The 25,354-nt window shown below is 46.7% G+C and overlaps 1 protein-coding gene across 1 annotated transcript in view; it reads left to right on the forward strand.

Annotated features, from left to right (window-relative positions):
* Positions 1–25,354, forward strand: part of LOC137564491 (E3 ubiquitin-protein ligase RNF213-like) — a 301,009-nt gene that overhangs the window by 97,625 nt on the left and 178,030 nt on the right. Inside the window, exons 19-24 of the mRNA XM_068278409.1 lie at positions 1,604–1,759; positions 6,525–10,082; positions 14,725–14,858; positions 17,337–17,432; positions 21,045–21,163; positions 22,380–22,487. Of these exons, the coding sequence (XP_068134510.1) occupies positions 1,604–1,759; positions 6,525–10,082; positions 14,725–14,858; positions 17,337–17,432; positions 21,045–21,163; positions 22,380–22,487 (4,171 nt within the window). The remainder of the gene's footprint in view (positions 1–1,603; positions 1,760–6,524; positions 10,083–14,724; positions 14,859–17,336; positions 17,433–21,044; positions 21,164–22,379; positions 22,488–25,354) is intronic.

A 25,354-nucleotide genomic window follows, 5' to 3' on the forward strand; every position in this document is an offset into this window, starting at 1 on the left:
GTGGCTTGCATCTGTAGGTAGATTGTAGGTAGATTGTACCTGATAGATCGTTTTCACGTTGTAAATTTTGAAGGAGCTTGAAAAAAAAAATGGTGCATCTATGTGGTAAAGCAATTTAAAAATGACTAAAAGATTTGTGAAGCAACAAAAATGAATAACTGGTTAGTACTTACCTAACACCAGTAGAGCACTTTCTGCGGGCACTTTGATTTTATTTCCACAACCCAAAAACTTAATTAGGTCCAAGCCCAACTAAACAAGCAAATTGGTAGAATCGGGCTCACAAGGGAAAATAAGCAGCATAAAGAGGCAAAGTAGTGCATTGAATACCTGTTACCGCTTTTCTGTGTACTCTACAGTGCTTCAGAAATGTTGCCAGCACTGCACAAAAGCATAATATTTCTAATTACAATAGCTATGCAGTTACTGCCATGTACCGTACATTTACCTGAAATGAGAAATGTTTGTAAGAAATCTGGATTGTCCTAAAATCATTACAAAAAGCTGATGATTGCTGTTCTATTTACCTTTCATAGTTAGGCAAGCTTTGCAGGGTTCTGCCACCTAAATTAGGATTTTTAAAATAAGGCTATGTACAGGTAAGTTAATTGGAAAGAGACGCATTCCCATCATGATGTAAAGTGTTATCTTAGCGGCCTAACTTGACTGTAGATAGAATGTTTCTTCTGTATTTTTGTACCCGAAGCTCTGTTCCATTTTCTCTTGCACAGGGGTGTCAAACTAAAATAGACAGCAGGCCAAAAATAAAAACTTCAACCAAGTCAAGGCCAACATTGATATTTACTGAAATAATGATTTACATTTTGGATTTTTTTTACTTTAAGTTTTACGCATTGAATCATGAACAAGTTAAGCCTATAACATTGGTATGTGTGACAGCAGGCAGCTGGCCATACCGCCCACCTAAGGTTAGCCCCTCCCTTGGCACTTCCTATTGGCCTGTGCCCCCCTCTTGTACCGCCCCTCCCTCTCTATTCATAGTTTTCATGCTTAGCCTTAGCATGGGCAAAACATGAGGCAAAGTGGGCAAATTTGATAGCGGAGTAAGACATAGAGTAAATGCTTCAGCATTAAAGGACACAAAGGCATAACTATAGGGACAGTAGCCCTTGCAGTCTCAGGAAGGGGGTATGGGGTGTACAAGGGTTGCTTTTCCAGAACAGGTTTAGTTAGGGGGGAATGGTGGCCACTGGCTACACTTGCCATATGGCATTTCGGCAAGCTTGATCACCATGCATTGTGAATGTTGGGGGAAGGATCCATTGAAGTTTTGCTGTGTGGCTCTCTGATTTATAGTTATGCATTACCTTGTACTCATACTGTGCTGCGTGATCTGGTTTGCATGTATAACTGTATATTGCTGTATGTCACCCCTAAATATTGTCTGTAACCTAAACTAATGTCCAGCGCTGCGTAATATGTTGGTGCTTTATAAATACAATATATAAATAAATAATTCCTTTGGAAGGACACACTGATGCCAGACTAAACATAGGATAAGAAATGTTTGTTTAGAATGAGTACTGTACAGCGTCTGTCCAGCCAGGTTGCTTCATCCTGATTTTGAGTTTTTATTCTGCAGGTGAATGCTGGGATTTCGGAGTTCCTCTTTAAGTTGCTGGTCCTGCAGTATCTCATGGATTCCCAGGGAAGAATTTGGAAGCGTCTCCCCCGTCACCTCTACATCGTTGAAATACTGGAGTCACCCGATGTCTTGTTTAGAAAACAATTTAAATCTGTAAGATTCCATTTCAATTTTTTTTTTTTAATTACTGTGCTAATCTTCATCTGTCTTTTGTACTGGATGTTAATTAACTGTAGCTGCATGTCCCGCGATTGGGATTCTGCTAATCGCAATCGCTACTGTGGAATTTGTTACATTTACTTACATTGGCAGAGCTCTAGTGATTTAATGGGCTCCCTAAACACTCAAAAAAGTGCTCTAGTCACCCAACCCTGTCCTCAGGGCCCACCAACAGTGCATGTTTTGTGGAAATCCACATAGGTAGGTAATCAGTTCTGCTGAGACACTAATTACCTCACCTGTGCATGTTTGTGGTTTTCTGCAAAACATGTACTGTTGGTGGTACTTGAGGACGGGGTTGGGGAACTCTGCCCTAGTGGGTTCCAGGCCTTTGGCCTCATTCACATCATGGCCGTTTCTGTGCGCTTTTCACAGCGCATTGCCCTGTGCGTTCTGCAAGGTATTGGTTTTCTCATGTCATTAAATGTAGCTGGTTCACATCTATGCGCTGCGCTGAGCTGCGTTACAGAAACGTAGGGTTGCATGCAGCATTTCTGTGCGTTGAGCTGTAAAGCACACATCAATGCAAGTGAATAGAAAGCGCATTCAAGCACATAGAAAGCGCATGCGTTTTTTACCCCTAATTGGAAAAAACAATACATTTCTATATGAAAACAAAGCTTTATTGGCAACTGCTACTGCTACAATAAGAAAAACGGCTTAAAGAGACTCTGTAACATTAAAAAGATCCCCTGGGGGGTACTCACCTCGGGTGGGGGAAGCCTCCGGATCCTAATGAGGCCTCCCACGCCGTCCTCTGTCCCACAGGGGTCTCGCCGCAGCCCTCCGAACAGCCGGCGACTGTGCCGACTGTCAGTTCAATATTTACCTTTGCTGGCTTCAGCGGGGGCGCTGTGGTGGCTTTCCGTTCCGAACTACACGGAAATACCCGATCTCAGTCGGGTCCGCTCTACTGCGCAGGCGCAGGAAACTTGCGCCTGCGCAGTCGAGCAGATCCGACGGCGATCGGGTATTTCCGTGTAGTTCGGAGCCGACAGCTGTCAGAGCGCCTGCGCAGGAGCCAGGAAGGTAAATATTGACGTCACCGCTGCCCGGACTCCACGGAGGGCTGCAGCGAGACCCCTGACGGATGGAGGACGGCGTGGGAAGCCTCATTAGGATCCGGAGGCTTCCCCCAACCGAGGTGAGTACCCCCCCAGGGGATCTTTTCATGTTACAGATCCTCTTTAAAAAAAGCACAATGCAAAGCACTGAAGCGTGCATTAAAGCGCGCACAATCGTTTTTATAAATATGCGCTTTTACACGTTTCTCAGCGCACCTTGGGCTTGATTCACTAAACCGTGCTAACGCATAGCACAGCGGCGCTAATAGCATATTATCATGCGCAGGAGGCCGTATGCTGTTATGTCTCCAACCTCTATTGTTCCGCGTTGTGTAACACCCTACTATAGAATCGCGTAACTTCTCCACTGCAGGAATCTATCACATGTGTAAAAGAAAGAGATGCGTATTGCTGGGTTTATCTTTTAAGTTTACCAGTTAGGTTTAGCCATTGATTGGAAGGTTTAAGGTGGCCGCCAACAGTACAATTTCTAGCGAAAAATCGTTCTAGCGATCAGAGATTCTGATCGGATTGGTTGAAAATAATCTCAGTTGATAGGCACAATCGATTATGAACAATTATAAAAAAAATTGTCCAACTGGATTTTCTTGATCGGTTGTGATAGATAGGAAGCAAAGATTGGTTCGTTGATGGTGTAGTGAAAGATTTTTCTTCCGATCAGAATTTCTGATCGTTCGAACAATTTTTCGCTAGAAATTGGACCCCCTTAAGAAGGTAGAGTAGAGTGAGGTTAGATTTGGTTTGAAGGTTAAGGATAGCCCTCAGGAAGAGTTCAATGTTGGAGAAAAGTTAAACTTAGGCAGCACGGAGAGGATAACACTTAGAAGGAAGTTGGGGTTCAGCATCAGGATATAGTTAATTTTATGGGGAGGCAAGGGTTTGGTGGCAGGAAGAGGTTAATGTTAGAGGAGAGAATGGCACCGGTATAATGATATTAATTAGAGTTAGGAAGTCAAGGAGAGACAACTGGCAAAAGCATTCAAACACTAACACAAATCTGAAATAGAATATTGGTAAGTTCATCACCCCGGAGTTCATCTCAAAGCCTTCTGTCATGCTGCCCCTACACTTTGGAACTCCCTGCCCATCCAATCAGGACAGCTTCATCCTGGGAAGCATTTAAGTCCAAACTGAAAAGCTATCTCTTTAGTCTGGCATTTATGAACACCTGACATCTCCTCTGTAACACAGTTCAGCCTGCAACCCTGTATTGATTTGTGACATATCTATGTGCTTTGAGTCCTGTTGTAGAAAAGCACTTAACAAACATTATTGTATTTTATTATTGTAAGTTAAAGGGACCCTTAATACAAAAAATAACAAAAAATAAATGGAATCTGAACTTATCCCTCCTGGCCCCCGTAGCCCGAGAGGTCCCCCAGCATCCTCTGGGTCCAGTCCGTGGTCCCGCTGGCGGCTCTGTTAACCCTGCGACTTTGGACGAAGTCGCAGATGCATGGTTCATCCACGCACCGGCGTGATCGCATGTCTGTCACCATAAGTGTCCTGCGCATGCATGGTTCAGTCTTTCACTAACCATGCATGCGCAGGATGCTTACGCGACCAGCGTGATGACACGCCGGTTGTGCAGACGAGCCGTGCATGTGTGACTTTGACCGAAGTCGCCAAGTTAATGGAGCCGCCAGTGGAACCACGGAAGGGACCCAGAGGATGCCGGGGGACCTCTCAGGCTACGGGGGGCTGGAGGGAGCCCCAGGTAAGTCCAGATTCCATTTATTTTTTAATTTTACTGAAATTCATTATATTGACTTCTCCTGGTGCCCAAATTAACAAACAGTGGAATAATATCTAGCCCCTCACTGGATGCCTAATCCACTAACCTAATGTGTGATTGAGAATCATCTCACCCACATTGCTCATTGTTTAGTTTGGCCATCTCAGTGTACACGCTGGGTTAATGAAAAATAGGAACTTTTCAAGGCAATGGGTGGGGAAATATCTACTACATGTTATGCCTTAGGAAAATAGGAAAACTGTTCTATTCCCTTAAACCATACATGTCAATCTCCGGACCATGGGCCAAATCTGGCCCTCAGAGCCATTAAATTTGCCCCTCAAGTGGTTTCCCCACTTTGCATTATGTTTGGCCCACTTACTCTAGAACACCGGGGAACCTACATTGGAGGTGAAGCCGTAATATGGGGAGGGAGAGGGAAAGCATTGACCACCATGGAACTCTATAGGGGAGGCGGGTGGGGTTCAATAGACACTATGGAACTGTATAGGTGAGGATGGGGCCTCTAGACACCAGGGAACTGTATAGGGGACGGAGGAGGAATCAGACACCAGGGAACTGTATGGGGATGGAGGGGGCACTAGACACCAGGGAACTGTATAGGGGAAGGTGGGGGACACTAGACACCAGGGAACTGTATAGGTGAGGATGGGGCCTCTAGACACCAGGGAACTGTATAGGGAAGGATTTGGGGCCTCTACACACTAGGGAACTGTATAGGAGTAGGAGGAACACTAGACACCATGGAACTGTATAGGATTTTGTAAGAGGCCATTAGACACCTGGGAAGTGTGTAGGGGAGGGAGGGCCACTAGACACCAGGGAACTGAATAGGGCGGGGGGGGGGCATTAGACACCAGGGAACTTTATAGGGAAAGGAGGAACACTAGACCCCAGGGAACTGAATAAGGATTGTAGGGGGGCCATTAGACACCAGAAGACTTTATAAGGGAGGAAGGTGGCCAGTAGACATCAAGGGTTGGCCCGTGACTAGGTCCCATACAGTTTCGTCCCACTTTGTGCTTGAGTTTGACACCCCTGCATTAAACATAGCGTTAAAAAGAAACAGCAAGTGGTGCCCTTTCTCCTAGAGTCAAAATACATCATACATAGCAAGTAATAAGTGCAGGTAGTAACAATCAATAGACCTGATGAGCATGGATGCTCAAATCCGAATTCGGGTGAAACCCGGATAGTTGCTATCCGGATTTCACCCAGTAAACCTGTGCGGGGTGGGCGGAGGGGTCAAGCTTACCTGTCTGACGTCTTCTTCGGTCCGTCCCTCGACGCCTCCCACAATGCGGTCCACGCGCATTACGTGACTACAAACACTCCCTCCTTCAACCCAGAAGGAGGATGTGTTTGTACTCACGTGACCGCCACTTGGACCGCATCGTGGGAGGTGCCGAGGGACGGACCAAAGAAGACGTCAGACAGGTATGCTTGAACCCCCCCTTTCTTTAGCATATTGAGTGAGTGGTGGGGAGTAAATCAGTGGTTCTTAGGATTTGTCATGAGAGGATGAATGGTGGTGGAGTCAGAATATTGCTGATCAGTCTGTCCAGCTAGATGAGTGGGGTTACTTGACTCTGAAGATGAAGACCCCGTTGGGTGAATTTGAGGGGTTGGAGAGTGAAGGATGTGGCGATCAGATAGGAAGGGAGGAAAGGACAGGATAGGTATAAAAACAAGAATCCTGAAGGGGGCATTAAGAAAAAACATTACACCAAAGTAAGAAATAATGCATTGTTAGATGATATCCAGTAATACACTGTAGTTTGTGTGTAATTTGAAGCTCTCAAAACAACAAATTGTTGTTATAAAATTCTGAATAAATATTATTTCTTTTTATCTTCAGATTCCTCGAATATTACAAAACAGCTTCCTTGATTTCTTTCCTAAGATATCCTGCTGCTCACCAAAGGACGTTTTGGCAAGAAACACCCAAACTGATATAAAAGGCCACGGAGATCCAGGAATGGATACTGAACAATTTCAGAGTGAATGTTTCCAGAGACCTTACCAATACCTGATTCGGTTTTACGAGAAGAAGGATTTAGATACATTTGAGTATATAGAAGGTTGCGTGGAAGGAGACCCAGCAAGCTGCCTTCAGATGTTCCTGATTTACTGTGGTATAGTTGACCCCTCTTGGTCTGAGCTCCGTAACTTTGCATGGTTTCTCAATCTTCAGCTGAAAGACTGTGAATCGTCAGTATTTTGCAATTACGAGATCGTCGGAGACACATTGCAAGGATTCAAAAATTTTGTGGTGAATTTCATGATCCTGATGGCAAAGGACTTTGCCACTCCTTCCTTACATATTACAGATCAAAGCCCAGGAAGACAAGAAATTAATCTTGACGGTGTCATGGAACAAGACTTGCTACCTTTCCTACTGCGTAAAAAGTGGGAGTCTGAGCCACATCCTTATATCTTCTTTAACGATGACCATGTATCAATGACATTCATAGGTTTCCACTTGGAACCAAATAATGCTGGTGGTATAGATGCCATAAATCCAAGAGATAACACCATCATTTGGCAAAATATCATGACCAGGCAACTTTATGTAGGCTTGAGGGCCCAGAGAGTGCCATTCAACATTGACTTTGATCAGCTGCCCCGACATGAAAAAATAACCAAGTTGTCTTTGGTGCTGGGAATTCAGTGGCCAATGGACCCCGATGAAACATATGAACTCACCATGGATAACATTCTTAAGATTCTGGCAATCAAGATGCGGTTCCGATGTGGAATCCCCGTGGTCATCATGGGAGAAACCGGTTGTGGCAAAACTCGGCTTATCAAGTTCTTATGTCATTTGTGCAAGGGGTTTGTTGAAACAGAAAACATGAAGCTTGTAAAGGTTCATGGAGGTACCACTGCTGAGACAATTTACCAAAAAATTCTGGATGCCCAAGAAATTGCACTCATTAATAAGGATCAAGGCTGTGACACCGTGTTGTTTTTTGACGAGGCAAACACAACAGATGCCATTAGCAGTATCAAGGAAGCTCTATGTGACCGCACTGTAGAGGGGGTCCCTTTGAAAGAGGACTCTGGACTACAGATCATTGCTGCTTGCAACCCTTACCGAAAGCACACTGATGATATGATCAAACGTTTAGAGTCTGCTGGTCTGGGATATAGAGTGAGAGCTGATGACACCAAGGAAAGACTGGGCTCCATTCCATTGAGGCAGCTTGTCTATCGTGTCCATGCTTTGCCTCCTAGCATGATGCCACTTGTGTGGGATTTTGGGCAGTTAAATGATGACACTGAAAAGAAGTACATTCAGCAAATTGTAGAACGTTTAGCTAAAGAGATCCACCTTTCTCAACCAGACATCTGCTTATTAACCGATGTCCTCTCAACCTCTCAGTCTTACATGAGAAGCAAGAAAGACGAGTGCAGCTTTGTAAGCCTCAGGGATGTAGAGCGTTGCATAGAGGTCTTTAAGTGGTTTCATAGGCATCACGATAATCTATGGAAACATCTGATAAAACATCTGATCTCCAAGCCACAGAAATACAATTTTGATATAGTAGCCGATAAAACAGCCTGGTCTCTGGTACTTGCCATTGGTGTGTGCTATCATGCATCTTTGGAGACTAAACAGAATTACAGGAAAGCTATATGTAAACACCTTCCTCAGCCTTACAAAGACCCAAACATTATCCTGCGTGATATAACCACTATTCAGGACCTCTTCTTATCAGGTGTAAAGTTGAGAGACACCATTGCAAGAAATCTTGCTTTGAAGGAGAACCTCTTCATGATGGTCATCTGCATTGAGCTTAAAATCCCCTTGTTTCTTGTTGGTAAACCTGGAAGTTCAAAGTCTCTTGCAAAGACCATTGTTTCTGATGCAATGCAGGGCCAAGCAGCTCAAACAGAACTGTACAAAGACCTCAAGCAGATCCACCTGGTGTCTTTTCAGTGTAGTCCTCACTCAACTCCAGAAGGCATCATTGGCACCTTTAAGCATTGTGCTCGGTTTCAGGAGGGGAAGAACTTAAATGAATATGTGTCTGTGGTCGTGTTGGATGAAATAGGCCTTGCAGAAGACTCTCCAAAAATGCCTTTAAAAACACTTCATCCTTTGCTGGAAGACGGTTGCATTGATGATGACACCAGTCCACATAAAAAGGTTGGATTTATTGGCATCTCTAATTGGGCTTTAGATCCAGCAAAAATGAACAGAGGGATCTTTGTGTCGCGTGGGGATCCCAACAAAGAAGAACTGATTGAAAGTGCAAAGGGAATCTGTGCTTCTGACGAGCTGGCCCTTGGTAAAGTCAAGCAGCACTTCCATAAATTCTCAGATGCTTATCTTCACATTTGTAATACACTAAAGGGACAGGAAAATGAATTCTTTGGCCTGCGGGACTTCTACAGTTTGATAAAAATGGTATTTGCTTTTAAAAAACAGTCTGAAAAGAACTTGACTTCAGATGACATTGCTAGAGCTGTCCTGAGAAACTTCAGTGGGAAAGATAAGCTGGATGCATTGGAAATTTTCCTAAGAGAAGAAAAGAAAAACATAGAAATTAATACCATAGACTTAGTCATGGAAAATATCCACAGTGACAGTGATGATTGCCGTTATCTCCTGATACTAACTAAAAACTATGCTGCGCTGCAGATCCTTCAACAAGCTTTCCTCAAAGAGGACCAACAACCTGAAATCATCTTTGGCTCCAGTTTTCCGAAAGACCAGGAGTATACTCAGATTTGCCGGAATATCAACCGTGTTAAGATTTGTATGGAAACTGGACAGATGGTCATACTGATGAATCTCCAAAACTTGTATGAAAGTCTCTATGATGCGCTAAACCAATATTATGTCTACCTAGCTGGCCAGAAATACGTTGACTTGGGCCTCGGCACACATCGTGTTAAGTGCAGAGTCCATTCGAAGTTCAGACTGATCGTCATTGAAGAAAAAGAAGTTGTATACAGAGATTTTCCAACCCCACTGATCAACCGTCTTGAGAAACATTATTTGGATATAAACACGTTCCTAAAACGAGAACACAAGTTTATTGTTGAAGAGCTGGAGACCTGGGTAGAAGATTTCACCAAAGGTACCCCAAACCCAGTCATAGGTAAAACACAAACCTACAGCCCTCCAGATGTTTTTATTGGCTACCACTCAGACACTTGTGCCTCGGTTGTCCTTCAAGTGACAGAAAACATGAAGGAGGAAGATCCTGACAATAAAAATATTGAAGATTTAAAGAACGCAGCAATTCAGATCTTGCTGAACTGTGCCACCCCCGATTCTGTCATTCGCTTAGGCAGGAAAGAGTTAATTGACGAATACTTCAAAAGACAGAAACATGGTTCTTTACTGGATTTCCTCAGCTGTCATGTGACGCCTGAATGTGGCCATCATACAGTTTTCACAGAGGTACAGTACTATAACAAGTTTGCCTATTTTAGTTTACAACGTCCAATTATCATTTACAGATCTACTAATATATTTTCGTAATTGGTTTAGTTCTCTTGATGTACTATCAGATTGCAAGGTGTCAACTGCCAAAACTGATGCTATTGGTTAACGTAACATGCAGCCAACTATTAATGCCATCTGAACCGTTAATAGAAACCTTATTGGCTGAAGACTACATACGTTTTTTTCATGAAATCAAGCATGTGACCACTGAAGTGTGCTTTTTAACCACAAAATAGATGTTTTTTTTTAGAAAAAGGCTGGGGGCGGGGCTCTGCAGACTCCTCCAGCATCACTACAGTAGAGAGCACTTGGGGAGGGGTAGAGAGGCTGGGGCGGGGCTCTGCAGACCTCTCCAGCATCATTACAGCACACAGCACTTGGGGAGGGGTGGAGAGGCTGAGGACGGGGCTCTGCAGACTCCTCCAGCATCACTACAGTACACAGCACTTGGGGAGGGGAGGAGAGACTGGGGGCGGGGCTCTGCAGACTGCTCCAGCATCACTACAGTACACAGCACTTGGTGAGGGGGTAGAGAGGCTGTGGGCGGGGCTCTGCAAACTCCTCCAGCATCACTACAGTACACAGCACTTGGGGAGGGGTGGAGAGGCTGGGGGCGGGGCTCTGCAGACTCCTCCAGCATCACTACAGTACACAGCACTTGGGGAGGGGGTGGAGAGGCTGGGGGTGGGGCTCTGCAGACTCCTCCAACATCTCTGCAGCACACTGCACTTGGGGAAGGGAGGAGAGGCTGGGGGCGGGGCGCTGCAGACTCCTCCAGCATCACTACAGTACACAGCACTTGGGGAGGAGTGGAGAGGCTGGGGGCGGGGCTCTGCAGACTCCTCCAGCACCACTACAGTACACAGCACTTGGGGAGGGGGTGGAGAGGCTAGGGACGGGGCTCTGCAGACTCCTCCAGCATCACTACAGTACAGAACACTTGGGGAGAGGTGGAGAGGCTGGGGGCGGGGCTCTGCAGACTCCTCCAGCATCACTACAGTACACAGCACTTGGGGAGAGGTGGAGAGGCTGGGGGCGGGGCTCTGCAGACTCCTCCAGCATCACTACAGTACAGAGCACTTGGAGAGAGGTGGAGAGGCTGGGGGCGGGGCTCTGCAGACTCCTCCAGCACCACTACAGTACACAGCACTTGGGGAGGGGTGGAGAGGCTGGGGGCGGGGCTCTGCAGACTCCTCCAGCATCACTACAGTACACAGCACTTGAGGAGGGGTGGAGAGGCTGGGGGCAGGGCTCTGCAGACTCCTCCAGCATCACTACAGTACACAGCACTTGGGGAGGGGAGGGAGAGGCTGGGGGCGGGGCTCTGCAGACTCCTCCAGCATCACTACAGTACACAGCACTTGGGGAGTGGTTTGAGAGGCTGGGGGCGGGGCTCTGCAGACTCCTTCAGCATCACTACAGCACACAGCACTTGGGGAGGGGTGGAGAGGCTGGGGGCGGGGCTCTGCAGACTCCTACAGCATCACTACAGTACACAGCACTTGGGGAGGGGTGGAGAGGCTGGGGACGGGGCTCTGCAGACTCCTCCAGCATCACTACAGTACACAGCACTTGGGGAGAGGTGGAGAGGCTGGGGGCGGGGCTCTGCAGACTCATCCAGCATCACTACAGTACACAGCACTTGGGGAGGGGTGGAGAGGCTGGAGGCGGGGCTCTGCAGACTCCTCCAGCATCACTACAGTACAGTGACAGCACTTGGGGAGGGAAGGAGAGGCTGGGGGGGGGGGCTCTGCAGGCTCCTCCAGCATCACTACAGTACACAGCACTTGGGGAGGGGTAGAGAGGCTGGGGGCGGGGCTATGCAGACTCCTCCAGCATCACTACAGTACACAGCACTTGAGGAGGGGAGGGAGGTGCTGGGGGCGGGGCTCTGTAGATTCCTCCAGCGTCACTACAGGACACAGCACTTGGGGAGGGGAGGAGAGGCTGGGGGCGGGGCTCTGCAGACTCCTCCAGCATCACTACAGCACACAGCACTTGGGGAGGGGTGGAGAGGCAGGGGGCGGGTCTCTGCAGACTCCTCCAGCATCACTACAATACAGAGCATTTGGGGAGGGGTGGAGAGGCTGGGGGTGGGGCTCTGCAGACTCCCCCAGCATCACTATAGTACAGAGCACTTGGGGAGGGGTGGAGAGGCTGGGGGCGGGCTCTGCAGACTCCTCCAGCATCACTACAGTGCACAGCACTTGGGGAGGGGAGGGGAGGAGAGGCTGTGGGCGGGGCTCTGCAGACTCCTCCAGCATCACTACAGTACACAGCACTTTGGGAGGAGGTGGAGAGGCTGGGGGCAGGGCTCTGCAGACTCATCCAGCATCACTACAGTACACAGCACTTGGGGAGGGGTGGAGAGGCTGGGGGCGGGGCTCTACAGACTCCTCCAGCATCACTATGGTACACAGCACTTGGGGAGGGGTGGAGAGGCTGGAGGTGGGGCTCTGCAGACTCCTCCAGCATCACTACTGTACACAACACTTGGGGAGGGGTGGATAGGCTGGGGGCGGGGCTCTGCAGACTCCTCCAGCATCACTACAGTACACAGCACTTGGGGAGGTGTGGAGAGGCTGGGGGTGGGGCTCTGCAGACTCCTCCAGCATCACTACAGTACACAGCACTTTGGGAGGAGGAGGAGAGGCTGGGGGCGGGGCTCTGCAGGCTCATCCAGCATCACTACAGTACACAGCACTTGAGGGGTAGAGAGGTTGGGGGCAGAACTGGCTCTGCAGACTCCTCCAGCATCACTACAGTACACAGCACTTGGGGGAGGGGAGGAGTGGCTGGGGGCGGGGCTATGCAGACTCCTCCAGCATCATTACAGTACACAGCACTTGGGGAGGGGTGGAGAGGCTAGGGGCGGGTCTCTGCAGACTCCTCCAGCATCACTACAGTACACAACACTTGGGGATGGGTACAGAGGCTGGGGGCGGGGCTCTGCAGACTCCTCCAGCATCACTATAGTACACAGCACTTGAGGAAGGGGTAGAGAGGTTGGGGCTGGGCACTGTACACAAGAGCCTGCTGCACACTGAATAGGGACTGTCTACAAATCTTTATATGATTCCTTGTCAGTGCCTGAGCAGATGCAGTCATTAGAACAATTGTGCAGAGAGCAGAAAGCCTTTTCTCTCCTTGCCCTTAGTTGTCAGTGTCTCAGGACAGGGAAAATAAACTTCTCCACCCATGCAGCTGCACCCTTGCAGGGTATATTGTTACGCTCCTGTACTCTGGCCATGCTTATTCGGTTGTGCCACAAGCCAGCAATTTAGCACCCAATTAAACTGATTCAGGAAGGAGTGGAAAAAGTTTTTGGTTTGACTTTAAGTTTACACCAGCATTTGGGGTCATTTGTGATTTCTTAAAGGAAACCTATAAGGAAAAAAATGGCCCTGGGGGGTACTTGCCTCTGGATGAAGTTTCCCCCGTCCTCCTCCATCCCTAGGTTCCAGCGCTGGGATCCCCAGCAACGATGTTTACATTTGCATTTGTGCGGATGCCTAGTACTTTTCTGCGCAGGCGAGAGTTGCATGCACAGTAGAGCGAACCCAATCAGGCTTGGTCGCTTGTGGGCAGATTTTCTGGTGGTGACAGTGCTGGGATGGAGGAGGACGGGGCAGAGGCTTCCCCCTCCCAAGGAAAGTACCCCCCCAGGGGCAATAGTTTTCATTACAGGTTTACTTTAAGTTGGTGGCACCTGTAGCTCAAATTTTAGTTTTTTTTATCTCAGTTTTCTCTTTGCCTCTAGTAAGGAAAGTAAGGTGCACTACAGTTACCGTATTTTTTGGACTGTAAGACGCTCCTGACCATAAGACACACCTAGGTTTAGAGGGCAAAAACCAGGGGGAAAAATATATACTAAACCTGGTGCATCCATGGTGAAGGGCCTCTTGTGGATTATGCCCCCTTTGTACCTTATGCCGATCTTGTGTCTCCTTATGTCCTCCTCTGCCCCCCTTGTGTCCTCCTGTGTCCACCATGTGTCCACCTCTGTCCTCCTTGTGTCCTATATGCTCCTTGTGCCCCCCTTGTGTCCTCCTCTATGCCCCTTTGTGTCCCCCTGTGACCTCCTTTTGTTCCTCATGTCCTCCTCTGCATGGACACAGTACAGGGAGTCCCTGACATTGCGGCAGGTTGGAGGTTGGTATTGCCAGGCGTTCACAAGTCAGGAACTCCCTGCATTTGGACTATTAAGACGCAGTGACTTTTTTTCCCCACTTTTGAGGGAGAAAAAGTGAGCCTTATAGTCCAAAAACTACAGTACTTACAGAGCAAGTGCAGTATAAATTAAACATTATATGGTCCATCTCTCAAACTATCCCCCTTCAGCATATGACAGATTGTTGCTACTCCTTTGGTAGAACTCATAATCTTGGAGTACTACGGAGAATCTTCTCCACCTTTTCTCAGTGACCTTCTCTAGGCTTTTTGCACCTTGCTGACCCAAATTTAGCTAGTCTGTGTAGAGGAAGGTAACATTCTCTGAAAGAAAGTCAGCAGTTCTGAATTATAATATAAAACTGACCTTATGTCTTTCAGCTTTTGCCTGTGTCGGTTTATTCAGTCTCGGTGCTTCTTTCTTTAGATCACAACATTTTCTCGCCTTCTGACGTCTGCCGACAGAAAAGCTCTAGAGGCTGAGTTGAGCTACGTCAGCAGCATCGAAATTTTGTCCCTGCAGCAATTTGATACGGAATTCTCATTCTTGAAAAAGATTCGGTAAGTTATAACTTTACAATGTACTGAACAATAGTGTAGTGATTTCCGACACATCCAAGGATGGGGCCTGGTACGGTTAACTTTTCTCACAGGAGAACATTTTCACTCCTTATAAATTATTAATATCTCCGGCCCCCAGCAAGCAAAAAAAACCGACCATATATCACCGTGGATAAGCCAGCCTTTTTATACTGCAATTTTAGGCTGAACGTTGAGGTGGGAGGGTAGCGGGCATGTTTATCCTTGTGGTAGGTCCATGTGTGGGGTCCTCCTATGCAGAGTATGCTTTGGGGGTGTACCTGTAGCCATATGTGTGGGGTCCTCCTATGCAGAGTATGCTTTGGGGGTGTACCTGTAGCCATATGTGTGGGGTCCTCCTATGCAGAGTATGCTTTGGGGGTGTACCTGTAGCCATAGCTACTTCTCCTTTCTCCAGATTCAGTCCTTTTGTCTCTCCCAGCAAAAGCTCGAGGCTTCACTAAGGTCTCCATAGTTTCCAATCTGTTTATTGATCGAATATCACAATGGTATTAAATGAGCGGACATATCTCTGAGCTCATCGTACATCTGGACTGCCAATCCCACCGACCTTGTTATAATCCAAACAGATGTTACATGGACGGAGAATTCATTTTACCCTACATAGGGGGTGATTCCCAAAGCATATCTTATGAAGTTATCTCTCCTTATCTGTTTTATCTCATGATTTCTCTCTCTCTATCTATGGCCCATAGGCAATAAACTTTTTCACCTGAGTTTTCTCCTAGAAGATAAGTTTCATCTTCTCTAAAAAATAACTTGTCAATATTTTACAATTAAAAACGTACCCAAAAGTTGGTAAAAAAAAACTGCTATCAAATTTATTTTGAGTGTTTTCTTACTTGCCGGTGGTTTACGAGGCATTTTATGGCATGGTGGGAAATTATCACCCGGGAGAAAACTTAGGTGAAAACATGAATTGCATGTGGCCCAATTTCTTGCATTCATTATCTCTTATTAGCTGCCTTACTCATGACATTTCTCTTCCTATAGCCGAGGTGAAAAATGAGTAACGCGAGAGAATTCATGGCATAAGTTTTGTGACTAAAGTCCATAGTGATTAACAAGTAAGAACAAATGTGCTGGGCCGGATTTCAGGAAAGGCCCAAAAGGCCCAGGCCTTGGGCGGCTGCAGCTCAAGGGGGCACCTAGATGTGAAATAGGGGTTGCTACATATGAGAAAGGAGGCTGCAAAAGGGGAGCAACACATGAAAATGGAAAATGGAGCTGTGCAGGGAAGAGGGGGCTGCACATGGAATGGGAGGGGCTGCTGTACATGGATGTTACACACAGAAGAGGGGGCTTCACGTGGAATGGGAGGGGCTGCTGTACATGGATGTGACACTTGCAAGAGGGGGCTGCACATGGAATGGGAGGGGCTGCTATACTTGGATGGTACACATGGAAGAGGGGGCTGCACATGGAATGGGAGGGGCTGCTGTACATGGATGTTACACATGGAAGAGGGGGCTGCACATGGAATGGGAGGGGCTGCTGTACATGGATGTTACACATGGAAGAGGGGGCTGCACATGGAATGGGAGGGCTGCTGTACATGGATGACACACATGGAAGAGGGGACTGCACATGGAATGGGAGGGGCTGCTGTACATGGATGGTACACATGTAAGAGGGGGCTGCACATGGAATGGGAGGGGCTGCTGTACATGGATGTTACACATGGAAGAGGGGGCTGCACATGGAATGGGAGTGGCTGCTGTACATGGATGTGACACTTGCAAGAGGGGGCTGCACATGGAATGGGAAGAGGCTGCTGTACATGGATGTTACACATGGAAGAGGGGGCTGCACATGGAATGGGCGGGCTGCTGTACATGGATGACACACATGGAAGAGGGGGATGCACATGGAATGGGAGGAGGCTGCTGTATATGGATGATACACATGGAAGAGGGGGCTGCACATGGAATGGGAGGGGGGGCTGCTGTACATGGATGTTACACATGGAAGAGGGGGCTGCACATGGAATGGGAGGGGCTGCTGTACATGGATGGTACACATGTAAGAGGGGGCTGCACATGGAATGGGAGGAGGCTGCTGTATATGGATGATACACATGGAAGAGGGGGCTGCACATGGAATGGGAGGGGGTGCTGTACATGGATGTTACACATGGAAGAGGGGGCTGCACATGGAATGGGAGGAGGGGCTGCTGTACATGGATGTTACACAAGGAAGAGGGGGCTGCTGTACATGGATGTTACACATGGAAGAGGGGGCTGCACATGGAATGGGAGAGGGGTTGCTGGAAATGGAAGGGGAGCCCCAACATACTTGCCTAGAGGCGGAAAAAATATAAATCTGGCCTTGCAAATGTGTACTGTCTACCATAGTCATAAGAATGTACAGTTATGTAGCCTGATAAAGGAATAACAGAGCACCGAAATTCTGATCACTATCGTTATTTTTACACATTAGGAATTTCCTTGAGAGTTCGTCCGGAAACCGAATATTAATTATACAGACGGATTTTGAGGAAGGATCTCAGGGAGCAAATCTTGTGGCATCAGCAAAGTAAGTATCTGTCTTGCAATTTATCCACTACAAACGGGATTATTGACTGGACATCAGATTTCTCTTCTTTAACTTCTTCCGGACCTCGGTAATGGAAATCTATGCCCTGTTTGGGGGCTGTTCTCCCTGCCTAGATTTCAAATATTCTGCTTGATCTCGCCGTCCGTCGCTGTCCGTGTCACTGTACCCTGACAGCAAAGCTTCCATTAATCAGGCGGGATTGGCTCCTGACCCCGTCATTGCTGTGAGCCAATCACAGTGATCAATGCACTTAAAAGGGCTGTGGTCTTAAAGCAGCCAGAGTATCCAGTCTGGAAAAGGTTACATTGTATCTGAGGACCAGGGGCGTGGCTAGTCCCAAAGATCAGTGGCACGTGCCCCGGATCTATTCTGGGATGCCCCCGATGTTCACCAGGCAGAGTTAGCTGTGGTGCCTCAATGGTGGGCTGCTGGGAGCTATGGTGCATCAGTCGAGGTTATGCTGGGTGCTGTGGTGCCTCTATGTGGGCATACTGGGTGCTGTGGTGCCATGCTTGGTGCTGTGATGCCTTTATGGGGGCATGCAGGGAGCTGTGGTTCTTCTATGGGGTCAGGCTGGGAGTTTTGGGTCTTCAATGGGAGGCTGTGGGAGCATGGGAGGGGGTCCACTAGAAGGTCAGGGAATGCCATGGGGGGAACTGCCAGACAACCTGGCAACAGGCCAGCCCACCCAGCAGAAAGCCAGACCAGCCAGCACAGAAGCCAGGTAACGCTGCCTAGTTATGTGACTCTGCCTATTTATATGATATCATGTGCTGCATTTTTTTTTTAATTTGTATTAATGGAGAGAGGGGCTTCATCCAACATTTTGCTGGACAGGCCTACGTAGACCGCTGTTAAGTTCATGTAAATTTTGCTCCACCCATGACCACACCCACATCCTGATGCATGGCCACACCCATTTTCTGTCTGGAGTGCCCAAAAGTGCCCAGAATCTCTTAGGATCCTAGCAACACCCCTGCCTGAGGCGTCAAAAAGTTAAAAAAGGAAATACTTACCTATGAAGAGCAAAGCTTCTAGATCCTTTAGAGACTTCCCACGTCATCTTCCAGTCCCCTGTTGCCGAGCGCAGAGCCCCTGAAGATGGGGTTTGTTGATAGGAGCATCAGGCCACGCTCCTCTTTAGGCATAAATGCAGCCGTACTGTGAGAGCGGCTCCGAGCTACTGCGAAGGCGTGGCTGTGCTTGTGCGGGTGCAGCGCGTTCTTGTGCCAGGGGAGGACAGACCTAATTTTATGGAGGGTGGAGAAGGGGAGGAGGCAGAGCACAGCATGGGAAACCTCTGGAGGATTTTGTGACGCCTCGGATTCTCTTTAAAGAATAATGTGGGTATAAAAAGGAATTGGTACAGCACATAGTACACCGTGGGCTATTAACATTTGTCCTGAGTTTTCTCCAAGGAGATATTTTCATGCCTTGCCAATAAAATACTTTAAAATCTCCTGCCAACCAAGAAATGGCTCAAAATGAGTTTATTGACTTTATAATGACTTTTTAGTACTGTTTTGAAACATTATCTTATAGATAAGAGGAAAAATCATCTCCTACAAGAAAACTCAGGAGAAAAGCTGATAGGTTATGGTGTGTGAGAGCAAATGGCTGACTGATACAGCTGAACTTATGGGAGAGCCATTGTATGTTTGCAGTACTCATCCTGGGATTACCGATTTGGAAATCATTATATCGGTAGACCACACAAAAGGTTGCCCAGTTATTTCTCTGTGTGTATCGGCCCTAAGACTGCAGAACCAGGCAGGAGATGCCAAAAAGGGAAACGGGAAAAAAGGGCGCAGGCAGCTAGTGGCAAAAAGGGCGCCGCCATTCACTCTCATAATAAATAACGTTTAATGGGCGCCGAGCAGGAAAAAAGGGCGCAGGACATAAATAACGTTTACAAACGGCGCCAGGAGATTTTTAATGATTTATAACTGTGCTTGTGGTGATTTACGTTTATAAAATGCACCCGTGCCGAATAACGTTTATAAAAATACTAAACATATTTATCTTATTTAACTAATTAAAACATTATTTAAAGTTTTATCCCTTACTGTTTGTAAAACATTATTATTCACAAAATAAAGCGATCAGTACGTAACGTAAATTGCAAAATATTTTTTGCATCCACAATTAGTAAGACATTATTATCCACATAATAAAGGGGGGTCTTAGGTTTAGGCACCAACAGGGGGGTCTTAGGTTTAGGCACCAACAGGGGGGTCTTAGGTTTAGGCACCAACAGGGGGGTCTTAGGTTTGAGCACCAACAGGGGGGTCTTAGGTTTAGGCACCAACAGGGTGGTCTTAGGTTTAGGCACCAACAGGGGGGTCTTAGGTTTAGGCACCAACAGGGGGGTCTTAGGTTTAGGCACCAACAGGGGGGTCTTAAGGTGCCCATACACTCGTCAGATTGGCAGCAGACAGATAAGAAATGCATCTGATGATCTATCTGATGCGTTTTTAGAACATTTTTTACCAGGATAGAATTCCAACAGATTTCAGTTTGAAATCTGTTGAAATTCGATCTGATGGCATTTTTTTGCCATCAGATTTCCATTAAGGCCAATGCAAACTGATAAGCAATCTCATCAGATCGACCTAAATTTTCCACCCTGCTAGTTCGATGGAAATCCATCGAAATCGATCGAAATCGGCCGTCGATCGGTCGATCGGCCAACCGATTTGCGATCGATCGATCGATCGATCGACCGCGATCGATCGATCGTCCAGAAAATCGGCTGAGTGTATGGGCTGCTTTAGGTTTAGGCACCAACAGGGGGGTCTTAGGTTTAGGCACCAACAGGGGGGTCTTAGGTTTAGGCACCACCAAGGGGGTCTTAGGTTTAGGCACCAACAGGGGGGTCTTAGGTTTAGGCACCAACAGGGGGGTCTTAGGTTTAGGCACCACCAAGGGGGTCTTAGGTTTAGGCACCAACAGGGGGGTCTTAGGTTTAGGCAACAACAGGTGGGGTCTAGGGGTTAGGGATAGGTACAGGGAGGGTTCTGTGTAAGAGTAGGCTTAGGTATAGTTTTAGTAAAATTTTAGTAATAATTACTAATGTTTTACAACACTTATTGCGAACGTAGTTATATTTATATCATCGTTATAAAGAATATTTTCAGATTTTATTATAAGAACAAACCGTAAATGAAGGTTATTCACAATAATATAGAATTATAACAATTAAACATATATTATTGTTTTTTTAATAAATGTAATTATAAGTTTAACTTTAGAAACAGGGAAGATTAACGTTTTCACAATTTCCGATTTCATAAACATTATTTAATGATTTATAATTTTGTTAAACATTATTTGTAAACGAAATATAGCACACTATTTCTATAAACCCTATTAATGATTAATTATTATTTAGAGTTTACACCCCGCGCCCTTTTTGTCCGGGCGCCCTTTTTGTACGTACGCGCCAAAAAGATTATTTTTTTTTAATTTCTGACACAACTACCAATAGTCTAAAAGAAAAAGTTCAACATCTTTTTTTTTTTTATAAATTCCATGAAAAAAAAATTGCTGAAATGTGGCTTTCAATAATTCATATGAAATCTTATATTTCAGGTACTCCGCTGTGAATGAAATAAACAAGGTGAATCTCGCAGCAATGTCTGTGTTTGTGTACTTCATCACCAAGCTTCCCAGAATGCACGGTGGCACGTCCTACGTGGGCTTCCGAGGAGGTAAGTCGTCTGTGTGAGGCAGCCATAAGCATCAATGTCTTCAGTAGAACGAGTCTTGTCTAAAACTAAAATCAGTTACACATGGAGCAATTTCTGTCTGGCAGCAGAGTCACTGGTGAGGAATCTTCCAGATGCATTATTATCAGTCAGTAATGATGGTGAAGTTGCTCCATGGATAGCTAAAGTACTGCTGACTGTGTAACAGGTAATGACCCAGAAACATGTCTGATGTCAGCTGTAAACCCATTTACAGTAATGATAAATACCTCTGACAGTAGTTTACTTCACTACTGTGCCTAAAACATCCAAGCTTTATTTCCAGTCAATGGACAAACCTAACATAGCATAGCTCATGCGTATTGTGCCGAGAGTAGCTGCTTAGTCATGGCTTCACTAAGATCTATGACTAAGCTACTCTCACTCCAATACGCATGAGCTATACTATGTGCTTTCTGCCCATTGGTTGTAAATAAAAAAGAAGTAGAAAAGATTGGACGTTTTAGACACCGCGGTGAAGTGGAGTCTTTCCTCCTACTAATATTCAGTGGCATCCTTTCACTCTGCTCCCGGGGTCTGGGGTAAGTTGTATCTTCACTAGCATAGTTGAGTCCTGCAGGGACACATGTTAGGAGGGATGGTCAGAGCTTAAGAATTTCACACAGAATGCCAAATGAATTACCAGTACATATTTTACAGATTCCAAATTTGTATTCCAAAATCACAAAGCTGTAATTTATTGTGAAACCAGCAATGAGATTATTTATATTTAGTGTGCATTTGCTAAACTATGTTACCAGTGTGTTGCAATTTCCTTCACAATTTTTTGCATATACTATGAAGATAGTAAATATACCGCCCGGCGGATCGTTCAGGAACAGCCTTATCAGTCCGCCGACAGTGCATACACACGCACTACAGTCTGCTGAAAACCTGCCCGGCGGGAGGTGCCGACGGACCCGTCGTTGGCTGCTGTCGTGCGTATGTGCGCACCTTTAGACTGGTAGCAGGACCACAAAGATTCAATCCAATGTCCACAGAGGTCCACACACTATAATGTAAAAAAAAAAAAATTACATAGACAATTCTGACCATTCACTGATGATCATTTCAGGGCCCCAGGGGGTCCCCTTTGTCAAGGACTGATTGTGTTGGGCATTTTTTGTGGATATTAATTAAACCAGCACTACTAATCAACTGACCTGTGTGTTAATTTCAGGCTTGTGGAAGTCGGTTCACATTGATGATCTCAGGAAGTCTAAGGATATGGTGGCCGATGTGACAGCGCTGCAGAACCTCACCATAAGCCAGCTGTTCTATACAGAAGGTAAGCTGCAGAACCTCACCATAAGCCAGCTCTTCTATACAGAAGGTAAGCTGCAGAACCTCACCATAAGCCAGCTCTTCTATACAGAAGGTAAGCTGCAGAACCTCACCCTAAGCCATCTCTTCTATACGGAAGGTAAGCTGCAGAACCTCACCATAAGCCAGCTCTTCTATACAGAAGGTAAGCTGCAGAACCTCACCCTAAGCCATCTCTTCTATACGGAAGGTAAGCTGCAGACCCTCACCATAAGCCAGCTCTTCTATACGGAAGGTAAGCTGCAGAACCTCACCATAAGCCAGCTCTTCTATATGGAAGGTAAGCTGCAGAACCTCACCATAAGCCAGCTCTTCTATACGGAAGGTAAGCTGCAGAACCTCACCATAAGCCAGCTCTTCTATACAGAAGGTAAGCTGCAGACCCTCACCATAAGCCAGCTCTTCTATACAGAAGGTAAGCTGCAGAACCTCACCATAAGCCAGCTCTTCTATACAGAAGGTAAGCTGCAGAACCTCACCATAAGCCAGCTCTTCTATACAGAAGGTAAGCTGCAGAACCTCACCCTAAGCCATCTCTTCTATACGGAAGGTAAGCTGCAGAACCTCACCATAAGCCAGCTCTTCTATACAGAAGGTAAGCTGCAGAACCTCACCCTAAGCCATCTCTTCTATACGGAAGGTAAGCTGCAGACCCTCACCATAAGCCAGCTCTTCTATACGGAAGGTAAGCTGCAGAACCTCACCATAAGCCAGCTCTTCTATATGGAAGGTAAGCTGCAGAACCTCACCATAAGCCAGCTCTTCTATACGGAAGGTAAGCTGCAGAACCTCACCATAAGCCAGCTCTTCTATACAGAAGGTAAGCTGCAGACCCTCACCATAAGCCAGCTCTTCTATACAGAAGGTAAGCTGCAGAACCTCACCATAAGCCAGCTCTTCTATACAGAAGGTAAGCTGCAGACCCTCACCATAAGCCAGCTCTTCTATACAGAAGGTAAGCTGCAGAACCTCACCATAATCCAGCTCTTCTATACGGAAGGTAAGCTGCAGAACCTCACCATAAGCCAGCTGTTCTATACGGAAGGTAAGCTGCAGAACCTCACCATAAGCCAGCTCTTCTATACGGAAGGTAAGCTGCAGAACCTCACCATAAGCCAGCTCTTCTATACAGAAGGTAAGCTGCAGAACCTCACCATAATCCAGCTCTTCTATACGGAAGGTAAGCTGCAAAACCTCACCATAATCCAGCTCTTCTATACGGAAGGTAAGCTGCAGAACCTCACCATAAGCCAGCTCTTCTATACAGAAGGTAAGCTGCAGAACCTCACCATAAGCCAGCTCTTCTATATGGAAGGTAAGCTGCAGAACCTCACCATAAGCCAGCTCTTCTATACAGAAGGTAAGCTGCAGACCCTCACCATAAGCCAGCTCTTCTATACAGAAGGTAAGCTGCAGAACCTCACCATAATCCAGCTCTTCTATACGGAAGGTAAGCTGCAGAACCTCACCATAAGCCAGCTCTTCTATATGGAAGGTAAGCTGCAGAACCTCACCATAAGCCAGCTCTTCTATACAGAAGGTAAGCTGCAGACCCTCACCATAAGCCAGCTCTTCTATACAGAAGGTAAGCTGCAGAACCTCACCATAATCCAGCTCTTCTATACGGAAGGTAAGCTGCAGAACCTCACCATAAGGCAGCTCTTCTATACAGAAGGTAAGCTGCAGAACCTCACCATAAGCCAGCTCTTCTATACAGAAGGTAAGCTGCAGAACCTCACCATAAGCCAGCTCTTCCATACAGAAGGTAAGCTGCAGAACCTCACCATAATCCAGCTCTTCTATACGGAAGGTAAGCTGCAGACCCTCACCATAAGCCAGCTCTTCTATACAGAAGGTAAGCTGCAGAACCTCACCATAAGCCAGCTCTTCCATACAGAAGGTAAGCTGCAGAACCTCACCATAAGCCAGCTCTTCTATACGGAAGGTAAGCTGCAGAACCTCACCATAAGCCAGCTCTTCTATACAGAAGGTAAGCTGCAGACCCTCACCATAAGCCAGCTCTTCTATACAGAAGGTAAGCTGCAGAACCTCACCATAAGCCAGCTGTTCCATACAGAAGGTAAGCTGCAGAACCTCACCATAAGCCAGCTGTTCTGTACAGAAGGTAAGCTGCAGAACCTCACCATAAGCCAGCTCTTCTATACAGAAGGTAAGCTGCAGAACCTCACCATAAGCCAGCTCTTCCATACAGAAGGTAAGCTGCAGAACCTCACCATAAGCCAGCTCTTCTATACAGAAGGTAAGCTGCAGAACCTCACCATAAGCCAGCTCTTCTATACAGAAGGTAAGCTGCAGAACCTCACCATAAGCCAGCTCTTCTATACAGAAGGTAAGCTGCAGAACCTCACCATAAGCCAGCTGTTCTATACAGAAGGTAAGCTGCAGAACCTCACCATAAGCCAGCTCTTCTATACGGAAGGTAAGCTGCAGAACCTCACCATAAGCCAGCTCTTCTATACGGAAGGTAAGCTGCAGAACCTCACCATAAGCCAACTCTTCTATACGGAAGGTAAGCTGCAGAACCTCACCATAAGCCAGCTCTTCTATACAGAAGGTAAGCTGCAGAACCTCACCATAAGGCAGCTCTTCTATACAGAAGGTAAGCTGCAGAACCTCACCATAAGCCAGCTCTTCTATATGGAAGGTAAGCTGCAGAACCTCACCATAAGCCAGCTCTTCTATACAAAAGGTAAGCTGCAGAACCTCACCATAATCCAGCTCTTCTATACGGAAGGTAAGCTGCAGAACCTCACCATAAGCCAGCTCTTCTATACAGGAGGTAAGCTGCAGAACCTCACCATAAGCCAGCTG

The sequence above is a fragment of the Hyperolius riggenbachi genome, chromosome 3 (genome assembly GCF_040937935.1).
Source record: "Hyperolius riggenbachi isolate aHypRig1 chromosome 3, aHypRig1.pri, whole genome shotgun sequence".
Classification (NCBI taxonomy): domain Eukaryota; kingdom Metazoa; phylum Chordata; class Amphibia; order Anura; family Hyperoliidae; genus Hyperolius; species Hyperolius riggenbachi.